Here is a 22,730-nt window from a genome sequence, read left to right on the forward strand (position 1 = left end):
TGAGTTCCAAGTCCCACATCAGGCTCTCTGCTGTCAGCACAGAGCCTGCTTTGGATCCTCTGTCTCCCCCTTTCTCTGCTCCTTCCCAGTACATTCTCTCTCTCTCTCTCTCTCTCTCTCTCTCTCTCTCTCTCAAAAAAAAAAAAAAATAAATGAACATAAAAAACTACTCTTAACAATGTGTGCTATCATGACATGTGATAAAAATGTTTTAATAGCATAGTTCATATTGTATTATGATTTATCTGTTTGTCTGCCTCCCCTTCAGCCAAAGCTCCTCCAGGACTGGGATGATCATTATTCATCTTTGTATCCTCAGCACACAGGTCAGGAATATAGTAGGTGATGCGTAAACGTTGAATAACTGAGTAAACAGCACCCTCAAGAGTATTGAAAGGTTTTGATTTTAGTTTCAAGGCATTGATGTTGACAGTCACCACACCATTCATCTTGCTCTAACCTAGAAATACAGTCAATATATTTATATTAAATACCTTTGATTTTGGAAAAAGCAGTGGTTCTCAAACCTAGCCGATGATCAAAAATATCTGGGAGCTCTACTCCCAAAGGACAAAGTCAGAATCTAATATAAAGAATCTCCAGCTGTAAATGACACTGCAGCAAAATACTAGTGCACCACAGGAAGTCTCTGAGGAGGAGTTAAGGTAAAAGGTCAGGGGCCAAGAATTTTGATTTCCCAGTACTTCCAGCCTGCATTGCAGGTAGCTGAGCTGTTATTCTCTGCTTCAACTAAAATGTCCCCAGGTAAACAGATGTTGTAGGTGCTACAGAGTTGGGAGTTCAGCTAGGTCGGTTGAAGCAATAAGGATCAAGGGACATGAGCTGGGCAGGAACAGCTTCTTTAGCTTGGAAGACTGACTCTCCTGTTGAGTGAATGGAAGCATGGGATTGAATGGACTCTCCATTGCCTTTCATGCGATAGGTGTGTGTGTGCTAAACTTGGTTCATATCTTTGTCATATAGCCTCAAATTAAGAGTTAAAAATGTATCTAAATGGGAATCTATACGATAAAAATCTCATTTCCCCCATCTTACATATATAATTGAAAATCTTGATGATTTTCAATAGAAGTAGAAGGTCTTCTTTGTCTTTTCATAATTCGTTTTGTTAAGAAAACCTGGAAATGGAATTTCACTATGAAAAATCAAGTGTATAGAGCTAAGTACATAGAGATTCAAAATCATTAATGGGATAGTCTAGGTAACTAAGGAATGAAATTAAATGCATCAACCAACCCCCCCCCCCCGCCCCTGGGAATTCATATCCTCAATATAAGTCATACAATATTTAGACTCTCTTATTATAAAAACTTAAATATAGGCATTGATTTCCTATTCCTCCCATTTTGAGTTGTCTTGGTGTGAAAGATCTGAGTGGTAGTTCAGGCTGTGCTAACATAAGTTTTTTCTAGATGGACTTCTCCAGGATTTTGACCAAACTGAAAATGACTTATTTCCCCCTCCATAATGACACTGATCAGTTTATTTTCCCTTTAATGTGTGAATCTGGTTACTAAAAGTGATTGCCTCTGATGAGTGGGAGGGACATGATGGTGAGGAGAGGTGAGCTGGCAGCCTGCTATTGGGGTCATAAGCTCATAGTTGTATTTGACCTCAGCACATATGTTACTTTATATATTTTTGAAGTTTCTGTGAAGAAATAATGGTTTGTGGAATAGAAAAGAGAGGCTGAACGAGAGACAGATGGGTAAAGGTGGTGAGTCTGCAATGCAGTGTGCAAAAAAGCAAAGAGTTCAGGGGGGTGAGGATGTTCTAAGCTGTGTGTTGTTAGTTGAGCCTTTCCATCTTCCTTTCTGGGGACGGAGAGCTAGACCCTCAAGACTAAGCAAATTCCATAGAGAATTATTTTGTGTTTTGTGACATGAATATGATGGTACCATAACAAATGCAGGTTTTTCTGTGCCAAAAAAAAAAAAAAAATGTGGTGGTAGTGATAGCACCCTTGTTCCAACTTCTTATCCTTCAAGGTAATGCTAAGTGTAAGTGGAAAGGCCTCCAGGGTACCTATGAGGTTCCTAAAATTCCTATGTGGGGAGAGATTGAGCCTTCTAGAAATGGGCAGAACAAAGACAGAATGGTTTATTCCCCTCTGGGTAGTTGTGAGCTAGCCTTCATCTGTAACTAAAGAAGTGCTGTTGCATCTGAGGACCTGGCTGGGGAACTACTTTTGCTTAGTTGTTATGAGATACTGAACAGGTTACTTAGCCTCTGTACTCCTTGTACAGTACTCTTTCACAGTAAAATAGGATGGTTATCTCCACATCCAAGGGTGGTTGTAGGGACCATGTGAAGACATTTGTGGAAAAGATTGCCTGGCTGATGATACCAACTGCTGATTTGTGTTTTTTGCTCTTTGTTTTGGGTACATTTGGTACTGTCTTACTCTTTGATCAGAATAAAAGCTTTCACATAAGAAATCCATTTTATCACAGGATTGGAGTCTTTAAACTTTTGTCCAAAATTAAGGATTATAAATTCTATGACTCAGTATGCATAACAAAAGTGAGAATTTAAAATGTAGCCTTTAAGGCTGTTAAAACAATTGGTTATTTAACATGGACTAAACCAAGATCAGCAAAGAGCTCAGGTTTCATGGAGAGCATAAAATTGGACAAATTCCTGGATAAAAAGCTTATAATCTAATTAGCCAACAGGATTCCATAAATATTTATGCAGAAATCATAGGACTGGAAAAATTTTTCAAGTTAAATGCAAATGTGATTTCTAAAACCAAAAAGTCCTTAACTTCCTTGTTCACCCTAACCTCTTACATGCTTTCAAAGTGTCATTGAAATATCTTTAAAAAAAATTTTAACCACTTTACTGTGACAGGTTGTCTGTAGCTAAATGGTTGACTGGATATAAAACATTCCCCTTCAGCTATTAAAGCTGTCCTTGAAAAAGAATGTCTCTCAATTTCCTTCAAGATCACTTGTGTTCAGACAAATAACATTGAACCACTTTATTTTTGGTAATGTCACTTCATCAGCATGATTTTTTGCCCTTGACCTACAAGAGATACAAGTGGGAGGTTTCTAACGGAATTGCATCATCAGCTGCCTATAAGTATGATTTTCTGATCATCAGCATTGCCCACAAATGGAATAAGCTGTAAGAGTGTTTTCTTTCATACAGATGTTCAAATATAGGCTCAATACATGGTAGTTAGCATGTTACCTCAGTTGCCCCAAGATGTTCTGACTCTGGGAAATCAAAGAGAAGGATTTGGGCATGCCTTAGATTAAAGAAAATATTGATATTAGATAACTTTTCCACAAACTTGCAAATAAGCACAAATGTCCACTGATGTCAAACCAGAAAATAGTAGTAACTTCTTAGTTTTTTTTTAATTATATTTTACTATGTGTCTCCATGTACCTTGAAGATCACTGTGTTTACGCCCTTGCACTAAGGCTCACTTGTGTGATCTCTGACAAGTTATGTAGCCATTCTAAACCTCAATTTCCTTGGGTACCTGGGTGGCTCAGATGTTAAGCATCTGACTTCGGCTCAGGTCATGATCTCACAGTTTGTGAGTTTGAGTCCCACATCAGGTGAGCATGAGCCCTACTTCAGGTGAGCCCCCCTTCTCTCTCTCTTTCTCTGCCCCTCACTCACTTGTGACCTTTTTCTCCCTCTCTCTCTCTCTCAAAAACAAAAATAAAAAAAAAAAACAACCTCAATTTCTTTATCTATAAAATGGGGATATTAATAGTGCTTGCCTTATATGATCATGGGGATTCTTAGGCAATGCTGGAGAACTTAGCATGGCCTAGCACGTGGGAAGCATCTGTAAAGGAGGAAAAATAATGTTCCCCTTAACTTTCTAGGTTCTTGGCTAGATATCCCTCCCCACCTGCCCCCCACCATAATAAAAGATTAACAGGAAAAACACAGAAGTTTAATAACCTATATACCTTCTATATACATGGGAGAGACTCAAGAAAACTGAGTAACTCCCTGAAATGTCCCAAGCCACCACCTGAATTTTGTCTTAATGTTTATTTATTTTTAAGAGAGAGAAAGAACACGAGCAGGGGAGGGGCAGGGAGAAAGGGAGACACAGAATCTGAAGCAGACTCCAGGCTCTGAGCTGTCAGCACAGAGCCTGATGCAGGACTTGAACTCAGGAACTGTGAGCCAAAGTCAGGTGCTTAAGTGACTGAGCCACCTAGGCACCCCAAGCCACCACCTTAAATACCATCTCCAGTTAAAAACAAAAGAAAGACATAGCGGGTGGGGAAGGGAGCAGGTATGGGAAGTAACCAGGAACACCTCAGGAAACAAGGGTAAAGTTGTTAAGCACTTTTAAGTCATTGCCTTCTCCACTGATAAGAGTTTCTATAAATGTAGTCTTCCTTTTCTTCTTGCTAGAGAGAGAGAGAGACAGAGACAGAGAGACCCTTACAAACATTTACATTACAAATGTAAATGTCCCTTACAAAAGGGTAACTTATACTTGGTCTTCAAATATTCTCCCATGTCTACTGTTTCTTGAGAATAACCAGCTCATGATAATCCTTATGCCAAAAAAGCATGTTTTGGGGTGGCAAATTCTCTCCTTCACATTCGAAAATATAAGTCATTTATTGAATGGAAGAGAAAAGAGTATCTGATAAAGGGATTTTCCCAGATGACTAGACCGTCTGTCTCTCTGGGAAATGATTACCTTTTTCAAAACTGTATAGAAGTCCTTTTCTGAAACTTTAAGTATAGAATGGGTCCTTGGACTAGATAGCTCATGGAATAGCTTCCTAGCCTGAGACCCCATTATTATGAACATTTAATTCATACTAATCATTTAGGGTAAATAGTTTATTACAGTAAATATTTATCCTCCTAAAATAGCAGTAGCCTGCCTCTCCTGGGTAAGCATTGTGTAGGATGGGGAGTTAGCATGGTGGCATGGAGTTCGATGGACCTAGTTTATATCCTAGTGTTAGTACCTGTTAGGCTTGAACCATCCTGAGGCAAATTACGTAACCCCTTTCGGTCTCAGTATCCATGACTATAAAACAAGGTTAAAAGAATATCTTCCTTAAAGAACTGGAATGAGGATGTAGCCAGTTAAGTCTGTGTTGAATCATAATGTACTGGGTATCCAGTAAACAATCTTTGTTTTGGTTGCAATTTTCATTTTTCAACCAGGTGTATCTGTATGAATAAACACAGACTGACAGAGTTTTCTCTGCTCCCAGCAGCAGGAATATCTTCTGCCTTGCCTTTGTGCTAACACGAAGTTGATGTAAGATTTTGAATTGCACCCAGAAGTGCTGATATAAAGGCCTTAAATAAAATGCTTTGGTTAGAAATTATTTGGGCTCATCTGCAGATCAGTGACAAAGGTGCCTGGCTTCCAGGAGGGCAAAGTAAATAATTTTGTGGCTGGCTTTACTTACTTCAGGAATGACTTGAGAGTTTTGGGCTAACAGCATAGGTACACATTTCTGCACCTGTCTCTTCCCCTCTTTTAGAGCTGTGGTGGCAAAGTCCTCTTAGCCCAATGTACTAAACTTGAAAGAATTGGATTCATTGGTTTATTTTATTTTTTTTTAATTGAAATTTTTTTAAAAGTTTACTTATTTTGAGAGAGTGTGGGGGGGGGGGAGTGGTGCGGAGCAGAGGGAGGGAAAGAGAATTTTCAGTAGGCTCTATACCCAGTGTGGAGCCTGACACGGGGCTTGATCTCAGGAACCCAAACTTGAGATCATGACCTGAGCTAAAATCAAAAGCCAGATGCCTAACCAACTGAGCCACCCAGGCACCCTGGATTCATTTGTTTATTAAATTTAGGGCATTCTAGCTTCAACCTCACCCTGGCTTTTGAATTTTGCTTTTGGGGGCTTCTAGAATCTTTGGGGCTTGACCTAACACTTTGGCAGCATTGACCCATCACCGAGCTCTACAGGGTATTTCCTGGTTGCCCAAATGGCTTAGTTCTGTGTTGTGAAGAATGTGGTTAATTAAGGGTTTCCGGGAGAACCCACAAGTGCTTTTTAATTTTTCTTGCTGTTTGGTTCATCGCTTCCCTTATCTCATTATCCACATTTCTCCTCCAATCTTAAGAATAAATTTCCTCCTTCTAAAACCCTGACAGCCGAGATGCAGCCTGCTACCTGCCTGACTGCCTTGTGGTTTCTCTGTGAGGGGGGGAAATGTGAAGTCAACTCCTATTTGAATCTAAGGCTTCTCTGAAAACTGATGTGAACAAATTAGATGTCCTGAGAAATAGCCACAGCTCAGTGATTCATAATCTTTTTCTCTATATGAGTAAGGAAGATGTTTAATAAGTATTGCTCATGTTCTCTACAAACGGTCCCTTCTTGTTAACCTGAGTCGTATGGCTTCCCTCTAACCAGTGGTGTCTGGACACTGGAAGACAAGATAGAAACTGGAACTGTAAGTGCTGAGCGGAAAACTTTCATTCGACAAATGTTTTCAGAACACCTGGCACATGCTGGACACTGTACACATCGTGTAATTTATCCCTCACAGCAATTACCCCAATACACCCACAACAGTACAAAAGAATAAACACAGCAAGTCACAAGGACTTAATCTACTTACTTGGTTCCAGTAATGACCTGGGTCCAGATCCATACCTGTCAGACCCTAAAACTAGCACTCAAGTCCATGGAGATGGGGCTTCTTCATCTAGATATAAAGTTACATTTACTTATGGGATGAGGGTTGATACTGACCTCAGGAGGAAATCCTGACATTCTGGTGGCATTGTAGTGACCTCAGGCTGATGCATGAGGTTGATAGTGAACCTGTTCAGACTCTGTGGGTTACAAGCTAGCAAAGCACAGAGAGAAAGGAGGATGTGTTAGAACATTGGAACAGGTGTTAACTTCATCTCAAAGTTTGTTCTTAGATATCAGCATGGGCGGTCAGCAAACATGTGCCTTTTGCAGGGCTATCTTAACCAATTCCAGATAGGACTATAAAATAACATCAAATCCCTGGAACGATTTTATAGTCTTATGAAGTGTGGAGTGTCAGTGGGATAGAGAAAAGAATAAGGTCCCCCAAATACAGTCACTGTATGTATCTTGATTCGTGGCTTGTGGAAGTTCTTTTAAAATTAGGAAAAACTGGGACACCTGGGTGTCTCAGCCAGTTGAGACATGAGACCATCCCATGACTTCAGCTCAGGTCATGATCTCATGGATTGTGGGTTCAAGCCCCGCGTCAGGCTCTGTGCTAACAGCTCAGAGCCTGGAGCTTGCTTCGGATTCTGTGTCTCCCTCTCTCTCTGCCCCTCTCCCACTAGTGCTCCGTCTCTCTCTCTCTCTCAAAAACAAATAAACATTTAAAAAAATTAGAAATTAAATTAGGAAAAACTGAGGGCTCATATCAGGGAATCACAATCCCTGGGTGCTTATTGGACTCTAAAAAGCCCCAGTGCATCAGAGAGTGAACTGACCATTAGCCAGAAGGCTGAGGACCGGGGATATGGATTAAGCCCTTTGCTTCCTTTTTCATTTTTCTGGAGAAGAAACTGATGTAGTGACTAAGTACACAGACTTTGGGGTCAGGCACCTAGGCTATAAATGTCAGCTTTGATACCACCTACGTGATCCTGGGCACTCTGTTTAAATTTTCTGTAACTGTTCTCTTATCAAAATATAGTTCATAATGAAATCTATTTCACAGGGTTGTTGTGAGTGCTAAATGGGTACATATCCTATGTAAATTTTTGCTTTTTCCCTCATCCCTTCTATCCTGGCTTTTTGATGCCTTTATAAATGGTTCCACTAAAAATAGAAAAAGGAAGGAAAACTCAAAGTACTTTGTGTTTGGGGTTATTTGTTTTGTTTTGTGGTGTTTTGTTTTTGTTTTTTTAGTAATTTTAGTGCAATAACAGGTGAAAACTTTTGATCCAAAATTGGGTTAATAGTTTGGGGGTGTCTGGATGGCTCAGTTAAGTGTCCAACTCTTGATTTCAGCTTAGGTCATGATCTCACAATTCATGAGTTTGAGCTACAAATCGGGCTCTGCACTGATAGTGTGGAGCCTGCTTGGGATTCTCTCTCTCCTCTCTCTGCCTGTCCCTGACTCACACATGTGCACATGCACGTGCTCTCTCTCTCTCAAAAAAAAAAAAAAAATTGGGGCTAATAGTTTGATTTCATTCATTTCCCTTCTAGTATTACTGTTAATGAATTGGCTGTGCTTTAATTAGAGGGTCTTTTAAAGATTTGAGAAGTCTACCATGACCAGTTTTTGCTGTCTACTTGATTCCTCGGGGCATTGATGTAGAGAGTGGGGAAGTGAGGAGGGAGGTGGAGGGAGGCAAGCTCAGTCACCCCTTCTACCTTCTCTTTGGAACAACTGTAACTGCAACTGTCACCATGTGTTGTCATTTGGCACTGTGCCAGATGCTATGGGAGCCACTAAGACAAGTCAGATCACTCTTGTAGTTGGTAATCTGGAATAAAGATAACCCATGTGCAACAGAAAGTTAACTGAGAACTTTAGAGTTTGACAGACAAAATGAGAACACAAAAGGGGTCTAAGAGATTGCCTTGCTCCAGCCTATCATTGATGATTTAGCCTTGCCTGTGATTAAACCAAACAAATGCTCAGATAGTACATGTGCATAGCTTATTGGTGGATCAAAGCCTGAGTGTCGTGAATGGCTGACCGACTAAACTAAGAAGACTTCCTGGAAGAGGCTGACATTGAATTGTGCCTTGAAGGATATGTAGGAGTTGGAAAGGCAGAAAAAATAAGGAAGGGCATTTGTTAATATTTAGGAATCCCAACTTATTTGGAGAATACATTTATGGTAAGGTATTGGTTTTGTTGTTCTTTAAGCATGGTATTTTACAAGGAGATCCTGTGAGGCAATTCTCCAGAACAGTCTGTCTATTTCTGGGCCACATGAAAGCTGAGAAGACACAACTGGGATTCATGAGGAAAGACTGAGGAGTAGGCTGCAGGTGATCTCACGGGAGGGTAAACAGAAAGTTGTTCATCACTACTGCAGACAGCACCAGAAAGATGAGTATTTTAGTTTGAGGGATTTAAATAAATAGGAAAAAGCATTTTAACATTTCCATCACTCCTACTTTGACCAATGACTAAATCTTAGATGCTCAAATTCAAAGTGAATTTGAATTCACTCATCTGTGTGTGTCTAGTGCCATTGCCTTAACCCAGACCACCTTCTCCTCTTGTCTAGATGATAGCACAGTCTTTTAGCTGGCCGCCTCACTGTATCCATTCTTGTCTTGTTCTCCCAAACCATCATCTGTACCCCAAACGATCTTTAGTGAACACAAATCAGGGTATGACAGCTTTCTCCCTTAAAGCCTTTCAGTAGCTGAGGTGCCTGGGGGCTCAGTAGGTTAAGCATCCAACTCTTGACTTCAGCTCAGGTTCATGAGATCAAGCCCCATGTCAGACTCTGTGCTTACAGCGAGGAGCCTGCTTAGGATCCTCTCTCTCTTTCTCTCTCTCTCTCTCTCTCTAAACATTAAAAAAATTTTTTTTTCAATAGTTTACTATTATTCTTAGAACTAATTCCAAAGTCTTTAATATGGCCTACCCTGTGTCATCTTGGGCCTTCTCTTCCCTCACCTCACTACTTGTCCCCTTGACCATGATCTTTATGTTTTAGCCAGATGGCCGTGCCTTCTCTCATCTTGGGAACTTCCCATACGCTATTGCCTTCAAAAGGAGGATGGTTCCCACCCACCCTCCTCACTCCTCTGCATCCAAAGATCCCTTCTTCAGGGGAGATTTTCCTGGCCATGGATTTTCTTTGGATTTTCCTCCAGAGAGACCATGTTTTTTCATCTTAGTTGTAATTATTTCATGTCATCTTTCCAAAAGACACTTGGAGTACAACTGGGGAACAAAATAGACAAGGAGTTGTGACACTTCCATTCTGGAAGTTGGAGAAAGATAATAAATAAACACAATAAATAAATGATATCATATGTTAGGTGTCAGGTGGTATAGATAAAAGAGAAAGTAGACACAGGGTAAGGAGCAGGAATACTAGATGAGGCAGGCAGGCTGCAATATTCAAGAACAGTCAGCGTATCTTCCATCTCATATGCAAATTACCCAAAAAGCATTGTAGTGTTAATTGTAAAAAGTAAAACTATAAAGGTATTAACTTGTATAAAGCCTGTCATGGAATAGTAAGTCCTCAATGGATGTTTATCAAGGAGACTAGCGGGCCATATTATCATTATTATTATACTCATTCAAAATCCTAAGTTTGGTTCAGTCACTGATTAAATGCAATCCTCCCCTGACTGTGGGCAAACCAAGGCTCACACCAGTGTTGTCTAACCCTCCTCTGTAACCTCCCGTGGTGAAAGGGATTTCCTCTTGATTCTATTTCCTGTCTCCTGTGAGAACCCAACAGGGTCCAACAGAGCTAATTAATTAACCTGTCATGAGGCCATTGGGACTTCTGGCAATAATTTCTGAGGGTGCCCAAGGATCGAGAATCTAATGACAAAAATAAAACCACTCTGTTCCAGAGAGTTGCCATCAGGATAGATTTGGTATCTTAACTCATGGATCCCTCCGTCTCGCTGTGCTTTCTGTCTGTCTCCCTCTCACACACACACATGTTTATATTTTCTCTCTCTCTCTCTGTCTCTCTCTCTTCCTGTCTTCTCTTCTGAAAAACAAACAGCTTGGCTCCTGGGAAGCTTAGCTTTAAATTGGAAAATGCAGCCTTGCTTGGCAGAACAACAGTTTCGCAGACTCCCCACTGCTCAGAACAGCTTGTGACATACATCCCTGCAGGCAAGACCGTAAAGGGCTGTCTAATATCCTGGAAACACCACACCCCAAAAAGACTTTCCTGTGTAGCTTCTTTAAAATTATAGTCTATGGGGCATTTCCTCCCTTCTCCAGCTTGGACTTGATCTTTTGCTGTTTTTCTTTCCACTTAATTAGTGATCCCATCTCTTGGATCATTAGAAACCACTGTGGCCCTGGAGATGCAAACCAGAACAGAATTCAGAGGGGAATGTTGAGGAACCAATGACCAGGAAGTCCAAAAGGGTACTCTGGTTCCTCTGAACTTAATATTGAACAAATTCACTTCTAGGCTACTGAGAGAGGCCCATATGCAAACAGGGACTCCTATCTACTTCTACTCCCTGTTCATTTCAAAAATATAAAACCTGGATTGAATCCAGGTCTTGCATGGTTCTAATCCCATCTCAACTAGATAACCATGGTCTCTAATAGGTCTTCCTAACTCCACAGTTCACCTACCGCCATCTAACTTCCATCCTATGAGCCATAGGAAATGCAGAGACTCTAAAATCTTTAGCTTGGCATTCTACAACCCAGTCCCAATCCTCTGGCTATACCCAGGTCCATTTTCTTGGTGTCTCCTGTGTGCTGGCCAAACTTGTTTAACCATAATTCCATATACCTTGGATATTGTCTGGGCTGTTCTGCTCCATACTTTGCTCATTCTAATGTCTGGAAATACCTCTCCTCGGCCTATTCATACATCTCCTCCTTACCTGTCCTCACAGACACACCTCAGATGTCCTCCATGGAAATAATTTCTTCTTCCTATGAATTCTCATCATCCACATTTTTAAAGGACTCTGAATTTGTCTGTATTTATGTTCCTACTAGGTTGAGAGCTGCCTGCTGTCAATGGCTGTTTGACTTATATTTACATCACTCAAGGCCTAAGGCCTTGTAGTTAGTAGTTACTTATAAAGGCTTTTGATGGGTGAATGGACAAAATGGTACCGTCTTCTCAAAGTCTGTCTTCCAAATAGTTTGTAAAAGGCATTTTAATACTAGGAATACCAGATCTTTTCTAAAATATGGCCCATTTTTGAATAGACTTTAATCAAGTACAAGTTCATCTTAAACCTTACCACTGGGCATTTTTCCCTGGAAGGATGTGAGAGACTACAATAAAACAATTCTTTACCCCTAACAAGTCTGTCCTATAACATAGATCATGATGGTGGCATCATTGTAAATTTTGTTATTAATAACTGCGATTGCTTTTGAAATTATATTTGAAATTTGAAAATTTTTTTTTTTCAACGTTTATTTATTTTTGGGACAGAGAGAGACAGAGCATGAACGGGGGAGGGGCAGAGAGAGAGGGAGACACAGAATCTGAAACAGGCTCCAGGCTCTGAGCCATCAGCCCAGAGCCTGATGCGGGGCTCGAACTCACGGACCGTGAGATCGTGACCTGGCTGAAGTCGGACGCTTAACCGACTGTGCCACCCAGGCGCCCCTATATTTGAAATTTTATAACCGGAGCCAGATGTAAAGGAATACAAATACTTTAAGAATCACATTCACTGCTTTTTGGTTAAGAGCAATGGCAACATATTCTCTGCCTATTTTTTCCCCAGACTTTAAGCTGAACACAACTTCTGCTGAAACTTTCCTAATGTCCAAGTCTGTGTATGTGTGTGTGTGTATGTGTGTCTGTCTATCCGTCCCTGTGTGGACATACTTCTTGTTCTTGCTCCACTGTTTCAAGATTTCAGTTTAACTGAGCATCAAACCTCATTTCCCTCACCCTTTGACTTTATTGAAGGAAACATTAACTCACTACTTTATAAATAAGGAAAACCCTTTATGCCCTGCTACCTTTTTCAGCTAGGTTTTGTGTGTGTGTGTGTGTGTGTGTGTGTGTGTGTGTGTTTTGTGTGTGTGGAAAATTAGGGGTAAACAATATCAACAATTTTTTAAAAGAAATGAGAGCAACACCCTGCTTGTCTGGGCACTGTTTTCCTATTAAGCGGTTCTCCTGGTTGTGACCCATAAGGCAGTCTTGGGCAGCCCTTCCAATCAGCCATTTAGACGCTCAGACGCTTTCCTCCCAATTGCTTCAGGTCACCTGCTGAGCTTGGTGCTTGACCTCATCCTTGTTCTCCATATTTTTAAAAGATTAATCTCTACAGAGATGGCTCACGTTTAGGTGGACTTTGGCTCTCTTTTTTTTTAACTTTTAACTTTTGTTATTTAAGGCATATACATTTTATTTATCTATCTATTTATTTATTTAGAGAAAGGATACAAGTGAGCGAGGGGCAGAGAGAGAGAGAAAGAATCCCACAAGGGGCAGTAAGAAAGAGAGGGAAGGAGGGAGACAGAGAGAGAAAGGGAAGTAGGGGTCACCCAAAGTGGGGCTCGTACTTACCAACTGTGAGATCATGACCTGAGCCATTGTAAGAAGCTTAAGGACTGAGCACCTAGGCGCCCAAGGCATATACCTTTTAAAGCAGCAATCTAAAGTGATTTTTTTAAACGATCAAAGACTCAGAAGTAGAATTCAGTGGAATAATTCCCCCCACCTTTCAATTTTACATTTTGGAATGTTTTCGGTTTTACATTTTGATTTCTAGGACTTTAAAAACACTTTATTTCTCATTGTCCTTTGGGTCCAAAGTATAGTGGTCTTAGCTAGCTGGAATAGGCAAAAGGGATTGAGCCAAGACCTACGTTAGTATCATATTGTTGAGTTCATGCAAAACCTAGAAATGATTGACTCAAGACCTAGTTAGGACTAGGAGCTAAGTAAGAAACTGAACCAGGGCAGAAAGCGACAGCAAGCTTAGACATTAGCCAGGCAACCTCTGCTTCGGGTGTGAGAGGTCCAGCAGGAGGGACCCTAAATGCAAATGATACTCTGGTGACAAAGGGCAGTGGCTGTCTTGGAGCCCTAGGGAAACCTGGAATCATTCCTGGGTCTGAAAAGCCTCTCACAAGCAATGTGGGGGCCCAGGTATCCTCAAAAGGCCCCTGAGTTGTGGGTATTTTGTAAAGGTTTGCCTCCATTCTAGATTTCCCTGGATTGTGGGGTTTTTTGCTCTGTATATCTCCCTGCCTTAGTCTGAACTAGTTCAAGGGCTGGACTGTGGATCTAATTGTGAGACTGTGCAGGGAAGAAACTGGAAGGAAAAGGGAGTGCCAAAGCCATTCTCCTATTATATAGGGTCTTCACATCATCATTCTTCACAAGCTTTGAAAACAGAGTAAAGAATTTGTCTTGAGAGCCTAAGTAGTTCTTTCCTAAATCCCACACCATCTGATGATAAAATCTGTTTAGCGCTCACCTACAACCCATTCAGTTCATTCCTATCCCTTCATGTCTTTGTTGCTGTAAAAAAAAAAAAAAAAAAAAAAAAAAAAAGAAAAGAAAAAAAGAAAAAAAAAGAAGAAGAAGAAGAAAAGAAAAAGAAATAAAAAAAGAAATAGGTTTTCCAGCTTTGGGAAATTAAATGCAAAGTGTGATCCTGGTTGGAGATAATGTACTGAATAGAAATGATCCAGAACAGTGAAGGGTATCTCAGCACCACCAAGGAAGTTAATGCCTATTTAACATGTGTGAAAGAGAAACTGGATTGGGGGATTATGGCTCACCCTGAGTACTAGTGAATAAAAAGAAATTCTCACAACTCATTTTTCCTTACCTTTTAATTTCTCCTTTTCTACAATTTCCTTTACCTCCAGTTAAGATTTTGGTCATGGGCTGCCTGTGTGGCTCGGTTAGTTAAGCATCCAACTCTTGATTTCATGAGATCAGTCATGGTTCATGAAACAGTCTCTGTGTTGACAGTGAGGAGCCTGCTTGGGATTCTCTCCCTCTCTCCTCCCTCCCTCACACACACTCATTCTCTCTCTTTCAAATAAACATTAAAAAAGAAGATTTGGGGGCGCCTGGGCAGTTCAGTTGGTTAAGCATCAGACTTTGACTTAAGTCATGATCTCACAGTTCACGAGTTGGAGCCCTGTGTCGGGCTCTGTGCTGACAGCACGGAGCCTAGAGCCTGCTTCAGATTCATTCTCTCTCTCTCTCTCTGTCTGTCTCCCCCCATCTCAAAAATAAATAAATATTTAAAAAATTTTAAAAAGATTTGAGTCACATAGAAATAAGCCCTATTTTCCCCCTTTGTAGACATAATCTCATCTTAAACTAATTGTAGGCCTAATCTCAGTTTAATCTTACATAAACCTAAGTTTTGTGGAATTTCTAGAAAGTTCCACCATGTTCAAGTGTTGTAAAACTCATGTCAGAGATGTTTTTGACATGACCTGGGTTATGGATTGTGCTGGTACATATTCTTGCTTCTGTGGCTCCCCCTAACACCTGGGAAAAGCATACCACTCAGTGGCCCAGAATCTCAATAAATATTTAGTATTCTGCAACACACAAATGAAAGAAAGACAAAAACCCAGTAATAGTCTACAAGGAGTACTTCTCAGTGCCATTTGTGGTTCCTGGATGAGAAATATTTTCATAGTGGTTATTAATTAACCAACACTGAAGTCCCTCTACCTGTTGTCTGGCAAACTGGGAGTCTGTTTTGGTGGTGGGAACAGAAAGTATTCTTGCCCGTGTGTGAGCCCTGGTGATTATTTGCTTTAATCCCTCTGGGTGGTTTTTTTCAGGCCTTGGGTACTACTTTCCATTCATGCTCATCAGTACTGTGCTAAAAACACACAAGGGACCCTCTGCAGCACACTCAACTGTGTCTCTGCATTATTCTCTTCTCTGTACTCTGCCTTGGGAACTTCAGTTGTGTAGGCTTTCTCCACATTCTCATCTCTATCTACTCAGGGAGACCACTAGCCATTCTTCTGGGTTCTCCTTTCCCTACCATGGCCTGAAGACCCTCCAGCCAATAAGCTAGGGCAGTCCTGGGGCTCACCTTTGTGTGTTCTCATCTTTCAGGGATCACCACCCTTTGTTGCCTCATGTCCCATGCCTCAAATACCATTGTCTTTTTTATTTTTGTTTGTATGTTTGAGTTGTCAGGCATGAAATCCAGTCTCAGTTACTTTCTTTTAGCTGGAAGCATAATCCCTTCAGAGCTATTTTAAGGTTGTTTAAGCTTGTTTTCAACACTCCCTTTTTGAGATCCCACGCCATATGGTAAAAAACAAACAAAAAATCCAAATTTCCCTCTCTTGGGTACTAAGCAGGAATAGGTTTGTCCCCTTGTGTAAAACTGTGGCCTTTATCCCAGGTGAAGCAAGTTCTTCATCAGCTTAAAAATTCTCATTTTCTAGGAGCTCTACTTTCAATCCTCCTAAATTAGTGGTTCTCCCCTAGAGTCCATCTCTACCCCCACCACCTCCCCTCTTGAAGGGGACATCTGGCAATGTCTGTAAACTTTTAGTTGTCAATGATTTGGGAAGGGGGTTGCTACTGTTGGCATCTCATGGCTAGAAGCCAGGGATATAACTAAACATCTAACAATGTTCAGGAAAGCCTCTCACAAGAAATAATTATCCAGCCCACTATATCAATAGTGATGGGGTTCAAAAACACTGTCCTAACTGTGGCCTCAGAGTGAAGAATTCTTGACTTCCTTGGAAGGGTACCATTTTTGGTGTCCTTGTTGTTGTTGTTGCCTATGTGGTTTTTAGATTTTTGTTTTAGTGAGGTCTATTAATTTATATCATCCTAACTTTGAAAGGAACCATGGCATTTTTTGGCAAAATTAGCTCAAAATTGTCTCTGTAAAAGGAGAAAGCTCTAGCTTCCCTAACATAATAGACTCTAGGCTACTGAGAATGACCATAGGCTATGACTTTGGCCACTGGCAATTTTAGATTCACATCAAAGTTGGGCAGAAAGGCCCACTGGATTATGGTGACTATTTTTCATAGACATTTTTCTTCTTTGCAGCTTCCTTGACTGACCAGCTGGAGCCAACTATGCAAAACTTAAAAATGAAGTCTAGCTGTTACCATGCTTCATCACCATCAATTTTCAGAATCACAAAAACAGATACTTTGTAATCAGTAATTATTTTTGTATCTATCATGGGTTGATTAGGAATTATAACGATTCCCATAAATAAGAGGAAATTATGTGGAAAAATCAATGGAAATATAGGAGATGGCAGTGATCGCTTCATTAGACATTTCTGATTTATAATATACTTAGCTGCTTAGAAATAAGAGCTCTGTCTGAGTTTATTACCAAGAAACAGCATTGTCTGTCCATATTCTCTTTTTTCCCTATGTTACTATCTGATATGGAAATAGACCGCTCATATTTCTTATTCTTGAGTTACTCTGATTGTGAGAGTTTGTGCACAAAGAGCTACATGTACATAAATTTTGGTACTTCTGTTGCTCATCCTGGTTCTCATACATTTGACCTGCTCTTTGTTTTTAGTTTCCCACACATGTTAGGCTGATTCATATTCATGTCTTCGGAACGTTTGCTCCTGCTGCTCTCTTTAGCTGAAATGCCTCTCTCATCCTCCTCTGCTTTTATTTTGATCAACTTAAATAGCCGTCTCTTCTAAGAAACCTTTCCTCAACTTTCTCTTCAACTAGAGCTGCATTATTTTGTGGACTCTAAGCAACTTTGCCTTTGGGGACCCCTCTCTCTAGTTAAAAAAAATTAAAATTTATATTTTACAATTGGCATAAAACTAAATTTAATAATATATATTAAAAATTTCTTCCGCCTCAAAATCCATTTTCTGGTTTTAGAGGAAATTAAAACCTTTGCATAGGCCCCTAAAAGTATTATGGATCCTAGGCACTATGTCTACTGTGCCTAATGCATAAAAGATTAATGTACAATATAACTGATGGATAAAGAGATCCCTGACCGAAAGAATTAGAATTGATTATTTATTTTTGCTATCACTATCCTTCTTCCTTCTTCCTATCCTTCCTATCCTTCTTCCTGTTATACCCACAGGGTATTTGACCAGTTCATTGCTTCTGGTTTTGCCTAATGGGATATGTGGCATGACTTAGGGACTCATGAATGAATGAATGAATGATAAGATATGTTCTCTTATTTTGAAACCTTGGGCACTGAGAAACTCAAGTTCATGAGAACAAAGCTGGGCTGGGCTGTACTAGAATCTTGGTGACTGGACTATGTGGTACTTCTTCAAAAAGATTCTGATGACTTCTGTTTCTGGGAGCATGGAGTAAGATGTACTTTTCCCTGTGCCTTCGACTGAAAACAACTAAAAATCTTAAATGTTCTATAAACATAAGGAAACTGAGAGATAGAAGGAAAAGTAGACTATCTAAGGACCTTAGCACACAAGAAACAACACAATAGTGAGTTCCCATGATTTTCTTTTTGCCGCTTCTCTCAGACTAGATGGAGAATATGGATACCCGGGGAAGAATAATACTCACAGACAAAATAGCCCCAAGAAAATCTCAGCCAAAGGGTAGGGAAAAGGCAGCCGAGGAAAACAGAAAACTTTTAGAAAAGAACCTCTTGACTCCAGCCAAACACCACAGAAAAAACTATAGTCCCATCTCTTCTGCTGAACTAGTGAAGGCCAAGTGGAGACCCTGGACTTCTACCCTTGCTAGGCAATAAGGTGACTCCCTCAGATTCCTGCTGAGGTCATGTCAGAAAAAGTCAAGGGGGAGCCAGAATTTTATTTCATGCAGGGCAGTAATGAGTTGTCTCCCTACCTCCCAGTATCAGAGGGAAATATGTGGGGAGCCTGGCCTCTCACCCCTACCAGGAAGTACTGAGGAACCCCTACTTCCTTTTCATTGGGGTGGCATCAGAGGGGGGGCTAGTGGAAAGTCAGGAATTTTACCACTACTCAGCAATCATGAGGCCACCTTCCCACAGTGTCTGTGGAGGCCACCTGGGGAGCAGTAAAAAATGAGGTACCTCTCCCCCTTCCAGCCAGGATGTCAGTAGAGACCTTGAATTCCACTTTTGCCTAGCAAAGGGGCCCCTCCCCAACCAGGTGTTATAGAAGGCCAAGTGGAGAACCTGTGGCACCTTCACATGGCTGTAACACAAACCTACTGGAGGAGTATCAGAGGAGGTATGATAAAACACAAGGATTAAACAAAATCTTGAGCCTTATCATGTAATAACCCAAGGTTTCAATCAAAAATCATTCTTCATCCCAAGAACAGGGATGATCTCAAACTGAATTAAGACCAAGAAATACCAATACCCAGATGACATAGATGTCACAAGCATCTGACAAGAATTTTTAAGTGGTCTTCATAAAAATGCTTCAATAAACAATTACAAACATGCTGAAGCAAATGAAAAAAGTAATATCAGTAAAGAAAGAGAAAGTATAAAGAAAAAGCAAATGGAAATTCTAGAATTAAAAAATACAACTGAAATTAAAAACTCAGTGGATGGATATGACTCAACACCGTAATAAAGATGAAAGAGGAAAGAATCAGTGAACTTGAATAATAGAATAATAGAAAATACCTAATCTGAACAACAGAGAAAATAGACCGAGGTGGAAAATTAGTCTCAGGGACATTATAGACTAAAGCAAAACATCTAATATTCATGTCATTGGAGTCCCAGGAGATGAGAAATCATGTTGAAAAGTATTCCAGGAATAACGCTGAAAATTTTCCTGAATCTGGGCAAAAAAAAAACACCATAAACCCACAGATTCAAGTAGTGAGAAATCTCCAAGCAAAAAAACCTAAAGGAATCTATGCCAAGATACATTAATAGTCAAAAGACAAAATACATATCTGATAAGAAACTTGTATTTGGAATGTAAAACAACACTTACACCTTGAAAGCAATAAGATAAACAACCCAGTCAAAAAAACGGAAAGATTTGAGTAGATATTTCACAAAAGAAGATGTAACAGCTGATAAGCACATCAAAAGATGCTCAATATCATTCGTTATTAAATGAAAATCACAATGAGCTATCATCTCATAACCACTAGAATGACTATAATTTAAAAAAAGATAGGCAATAAAAATGTTAGGATGTGGCAAATGGGAATTGGCTTACATTGCTGGTATCCATGTAAAATGACACAACCAATTTGGAAAACACGTCCACAGTTCTCTTAAATATAATGTAGCATATGACCCAGCAATTATACCCTTAGGTATCTAACAATGAGAAATGAAAACATGTATCTACACAAGACTTATGCACAGATGTTCTTAGCATCATTACCCACAATACTAGATGCAACCTAAGATTGGATACAGCAAAAATTAGAAACAACCTATGTTTCTACCAGTTGGTGAAGGTGCTATAGATACACAATGGAATACTATTCAGCAATAAAAAGGAAAAAATTACTGATATGTGCATTATGACATGAATAAACCTCAAAAACAGTGCTAAATAAAAGAATCCAGGTCAAGAAACCATATATTTTATAATTCTATTTACTTGAATACAGAAAGTCTCTATAGAGACAGAAAGTAGATTAGTGGGTGACTTGGCTGGAGAAGTGGTAGAGTGGTCAGGGAGGTGCTGGTAAGGAAGATGATTCTTTTTGGGGTGAGCAAAAAGTGCTAAAATTGTTTTATAGTGACAGTTGCACAACATGGTAAATTTACTAAAATATCATTGAATACTTGAAATGGGTGAATTATATGTATGTAAAATATGCCTCAGTGTAGTTAATGTGTGTGTGTGTGTGTGTGTGTGTGTGTGTGTGTGTGTGTGTGTGTGAAATCTCTGTACATGTATAAAGCTAGGTTGTATTTTGAGCTAAAAGAATGAAGATAAAGGAGATTTTATATGATACTCCAAGTCTTGTCTTGTATTCTCCTTTTCATTGCTATTTTTTTATTAACCATCTAGAGAAACCATCTAAAATGCTAGGTGTCTGATGCCTTTGCTTTTTCTGGTGCCCATGCTTGCTTTGGGGTGATTAAAAGTTAATTTTCTTTTCAAATATATGGCACTGTGAAAGAAGTACAGGCTCCTCTAAATCATAGATACGTGTATTCTAAGATATTTGGATTAAGGGTAAAATGTAAAGAATATGTGGTTGCCAGATTAACTCAACCGGTACCCTACATATGGATTCTTTTGTAATTGTAAAAAAGTTAGTTCTTCCAAGGTCCCAAAAAAGAATGGTGAAATAGATTTATTATGGGTATTACTTTATAACAGATAATATCTGATTTTAATTGAAAAATTAAGTTGCCTAAAACCTAAGTAATTTAAGTGCTGTGATTGATGTGGACTTAATACCACATGTAAATGTTAAATTTGATCAGAGAAAGTTTTAATCAAGTGAGAAGCTGGTATCTCAAAAAGAGAATGAAACGTAAAATTTCTTTCTAGAAAAGGTAAGGAGGACTTTACAAAGATAGAATTAAGTTAAAAATATTAATTCATGACCTTTAAGGAAAGTGCAGTCCTGTGTCACTCTTCATGCAATAATCCATGACAGCTATTAGGAAGGGTAACACAGAAACAGAACAGGCAAAAAATAATAACTATCAAGAACAGGTACCTGAAACATATTACGTGTTGCTTTGGATAGAAAATAAAGGTGTAGTGGAAAATTCTTTTCATCTGGCCTTGGAAGTTTTATAAAAGTCTAAAACCTCAACTTGGTTGTTTGGTTAATTTTTATTCTTCTTAAAAAAACAAACCTAATACAGGAATATTTTTGGTTCAAGGTCAGAGATATTCTATCAAATACTGAAAATAATCTACGGTTGCCTAGATACTCCATTTTTGTAAATTGAGAGATTTTATTATGGTGTTTTTGTGTTTGGTACACACACACACACACACACGGGGCTGAGAGAACTCAGTGAGAGGGATCAGTGATGTATTAATCCAAAATAATTAATAATCAAAGGAGCAAGGGCAAAGAGTGGTCAGGGTAAGAAGTCAGGGGTTAGTGCCTCAGTACTAAATGTCAGCTCCAAAGGTAGAGGCAAGGGTAGAAACAAATCTTACAAACTGGGAGAATCAGGCCTAGAGAGAGGAGATCTGAGCAGTATGGAAAACAACAAATGTATTGTAGCAGAAACTGCCTTTCATGGCATGAGGGCAGTCTACTCAGGTAAAGCAAGGTACAGGTCTAGGCAATTAGAATTCGATTCACTGTAGCTTTTTTTGCAGGGGTGGGGGGTTCACTACCTGTCATTTAGACTCTAGACTGCTCATGGCTAGTATATACATGTCTTTTCTCTGAAATGATGATTAGTCTGACTTGATTATGTTATAGATCACTGTTTGCATTGTTTGCACACAGCTTGTTTATCTAGAAGGTAGCTGATATTTTCATGTAAATCCCTAAGGGACTGCTAAACTTATGGTTCTTATACCATGCTACCTGTTTCTATTTCAGCCTGGCAAGTTTTAGACGGTGCAGCCTTGCTACATGGTGTAAGAAATGGCTGTAGGAAACAACACTCAACGAAGTTATTCCATCATCCCGTGTTTTATATTTGTTGAGGTATGTGTATTTTTTGCCTTTATGGACAAATCGGAATAATAGTAGTTTTTATGCCGAGAACTTCGATTATTTTACAAAATTAATCTTCTCATTGACAAATTTTGGTAGCACAAATATTAGGAATAAATTATTCAAAGCGTTCCTTGAATTTGAAGCCATACGACAAGAAGGTTCATCTATGGGATACAAAATAATTTATTCCTTTTATTTCCAGTAGTGACTTGAATGTATGAATTATGAATGCAGCATTTTAAGTAGATAGTTTTTAAAAAATAAATGTTGTATATAAGTGAAGAATCACTGATTCTGCTCTTGAAACCAATATTGCACTATATGTTAACTAAAATTTCAATTAAAAAATAAATATCATATTTCAGGAGTTAATAAACCAGATTGTGTACAGATGATGTTAGTTGACAGATTTTGCCTTACAGCCCAAATAAAGAAAAAAAATCTTAGAATTGACTGTTTCCACTGGGCATTTTTTTTTAAAGTAG

At 39.4% G+C, this 22,730-nt stretch overlaps 1 protein-coding gene across 4 annotated transcripts in view; it reads left to right on the forward strand.

Moving 5' to 3' along the window:
- PLPPR1 (phospholipid phosphatase related 1) overlaps window positions 1–22,730 on the forward strand; it is a 327,234-nt gene that overhangs the window by 178,515 nt on the left and 125,989 nt on the right. For all 4 annotated transcript variants that reach the window (XM_060609179.2, XM_078436642.2, XM_078436641.2 and 1 more), the window contains one exon: window positions 22,126–22,233. In XM_060609179.2, coding sequence (XP_060465162.1) covers window positions 22,171–22,233 — 63 coding nt within the window. In that variant the 5' untranslated portion in view covers window positions 22,126–22,170. The remainder of the gene's footprint in view (window positions 1–22,125; window positions 22,234–22,730) is intronic.

This window comes from Panthera onca, chromosome D4 (assembly GCF_046562875.1).
Source record: "Panthera onca isolate mPanOnc1 chromosome D4, mPanOnc1 haplotype 2, whole genome shotgun sequence".
Classification (NCBI taxonomy): Eukaryota; Metazoa; Chordata; class Mammalia; order Carnivora; family Felidae; genus Panthera; species Panthera onca.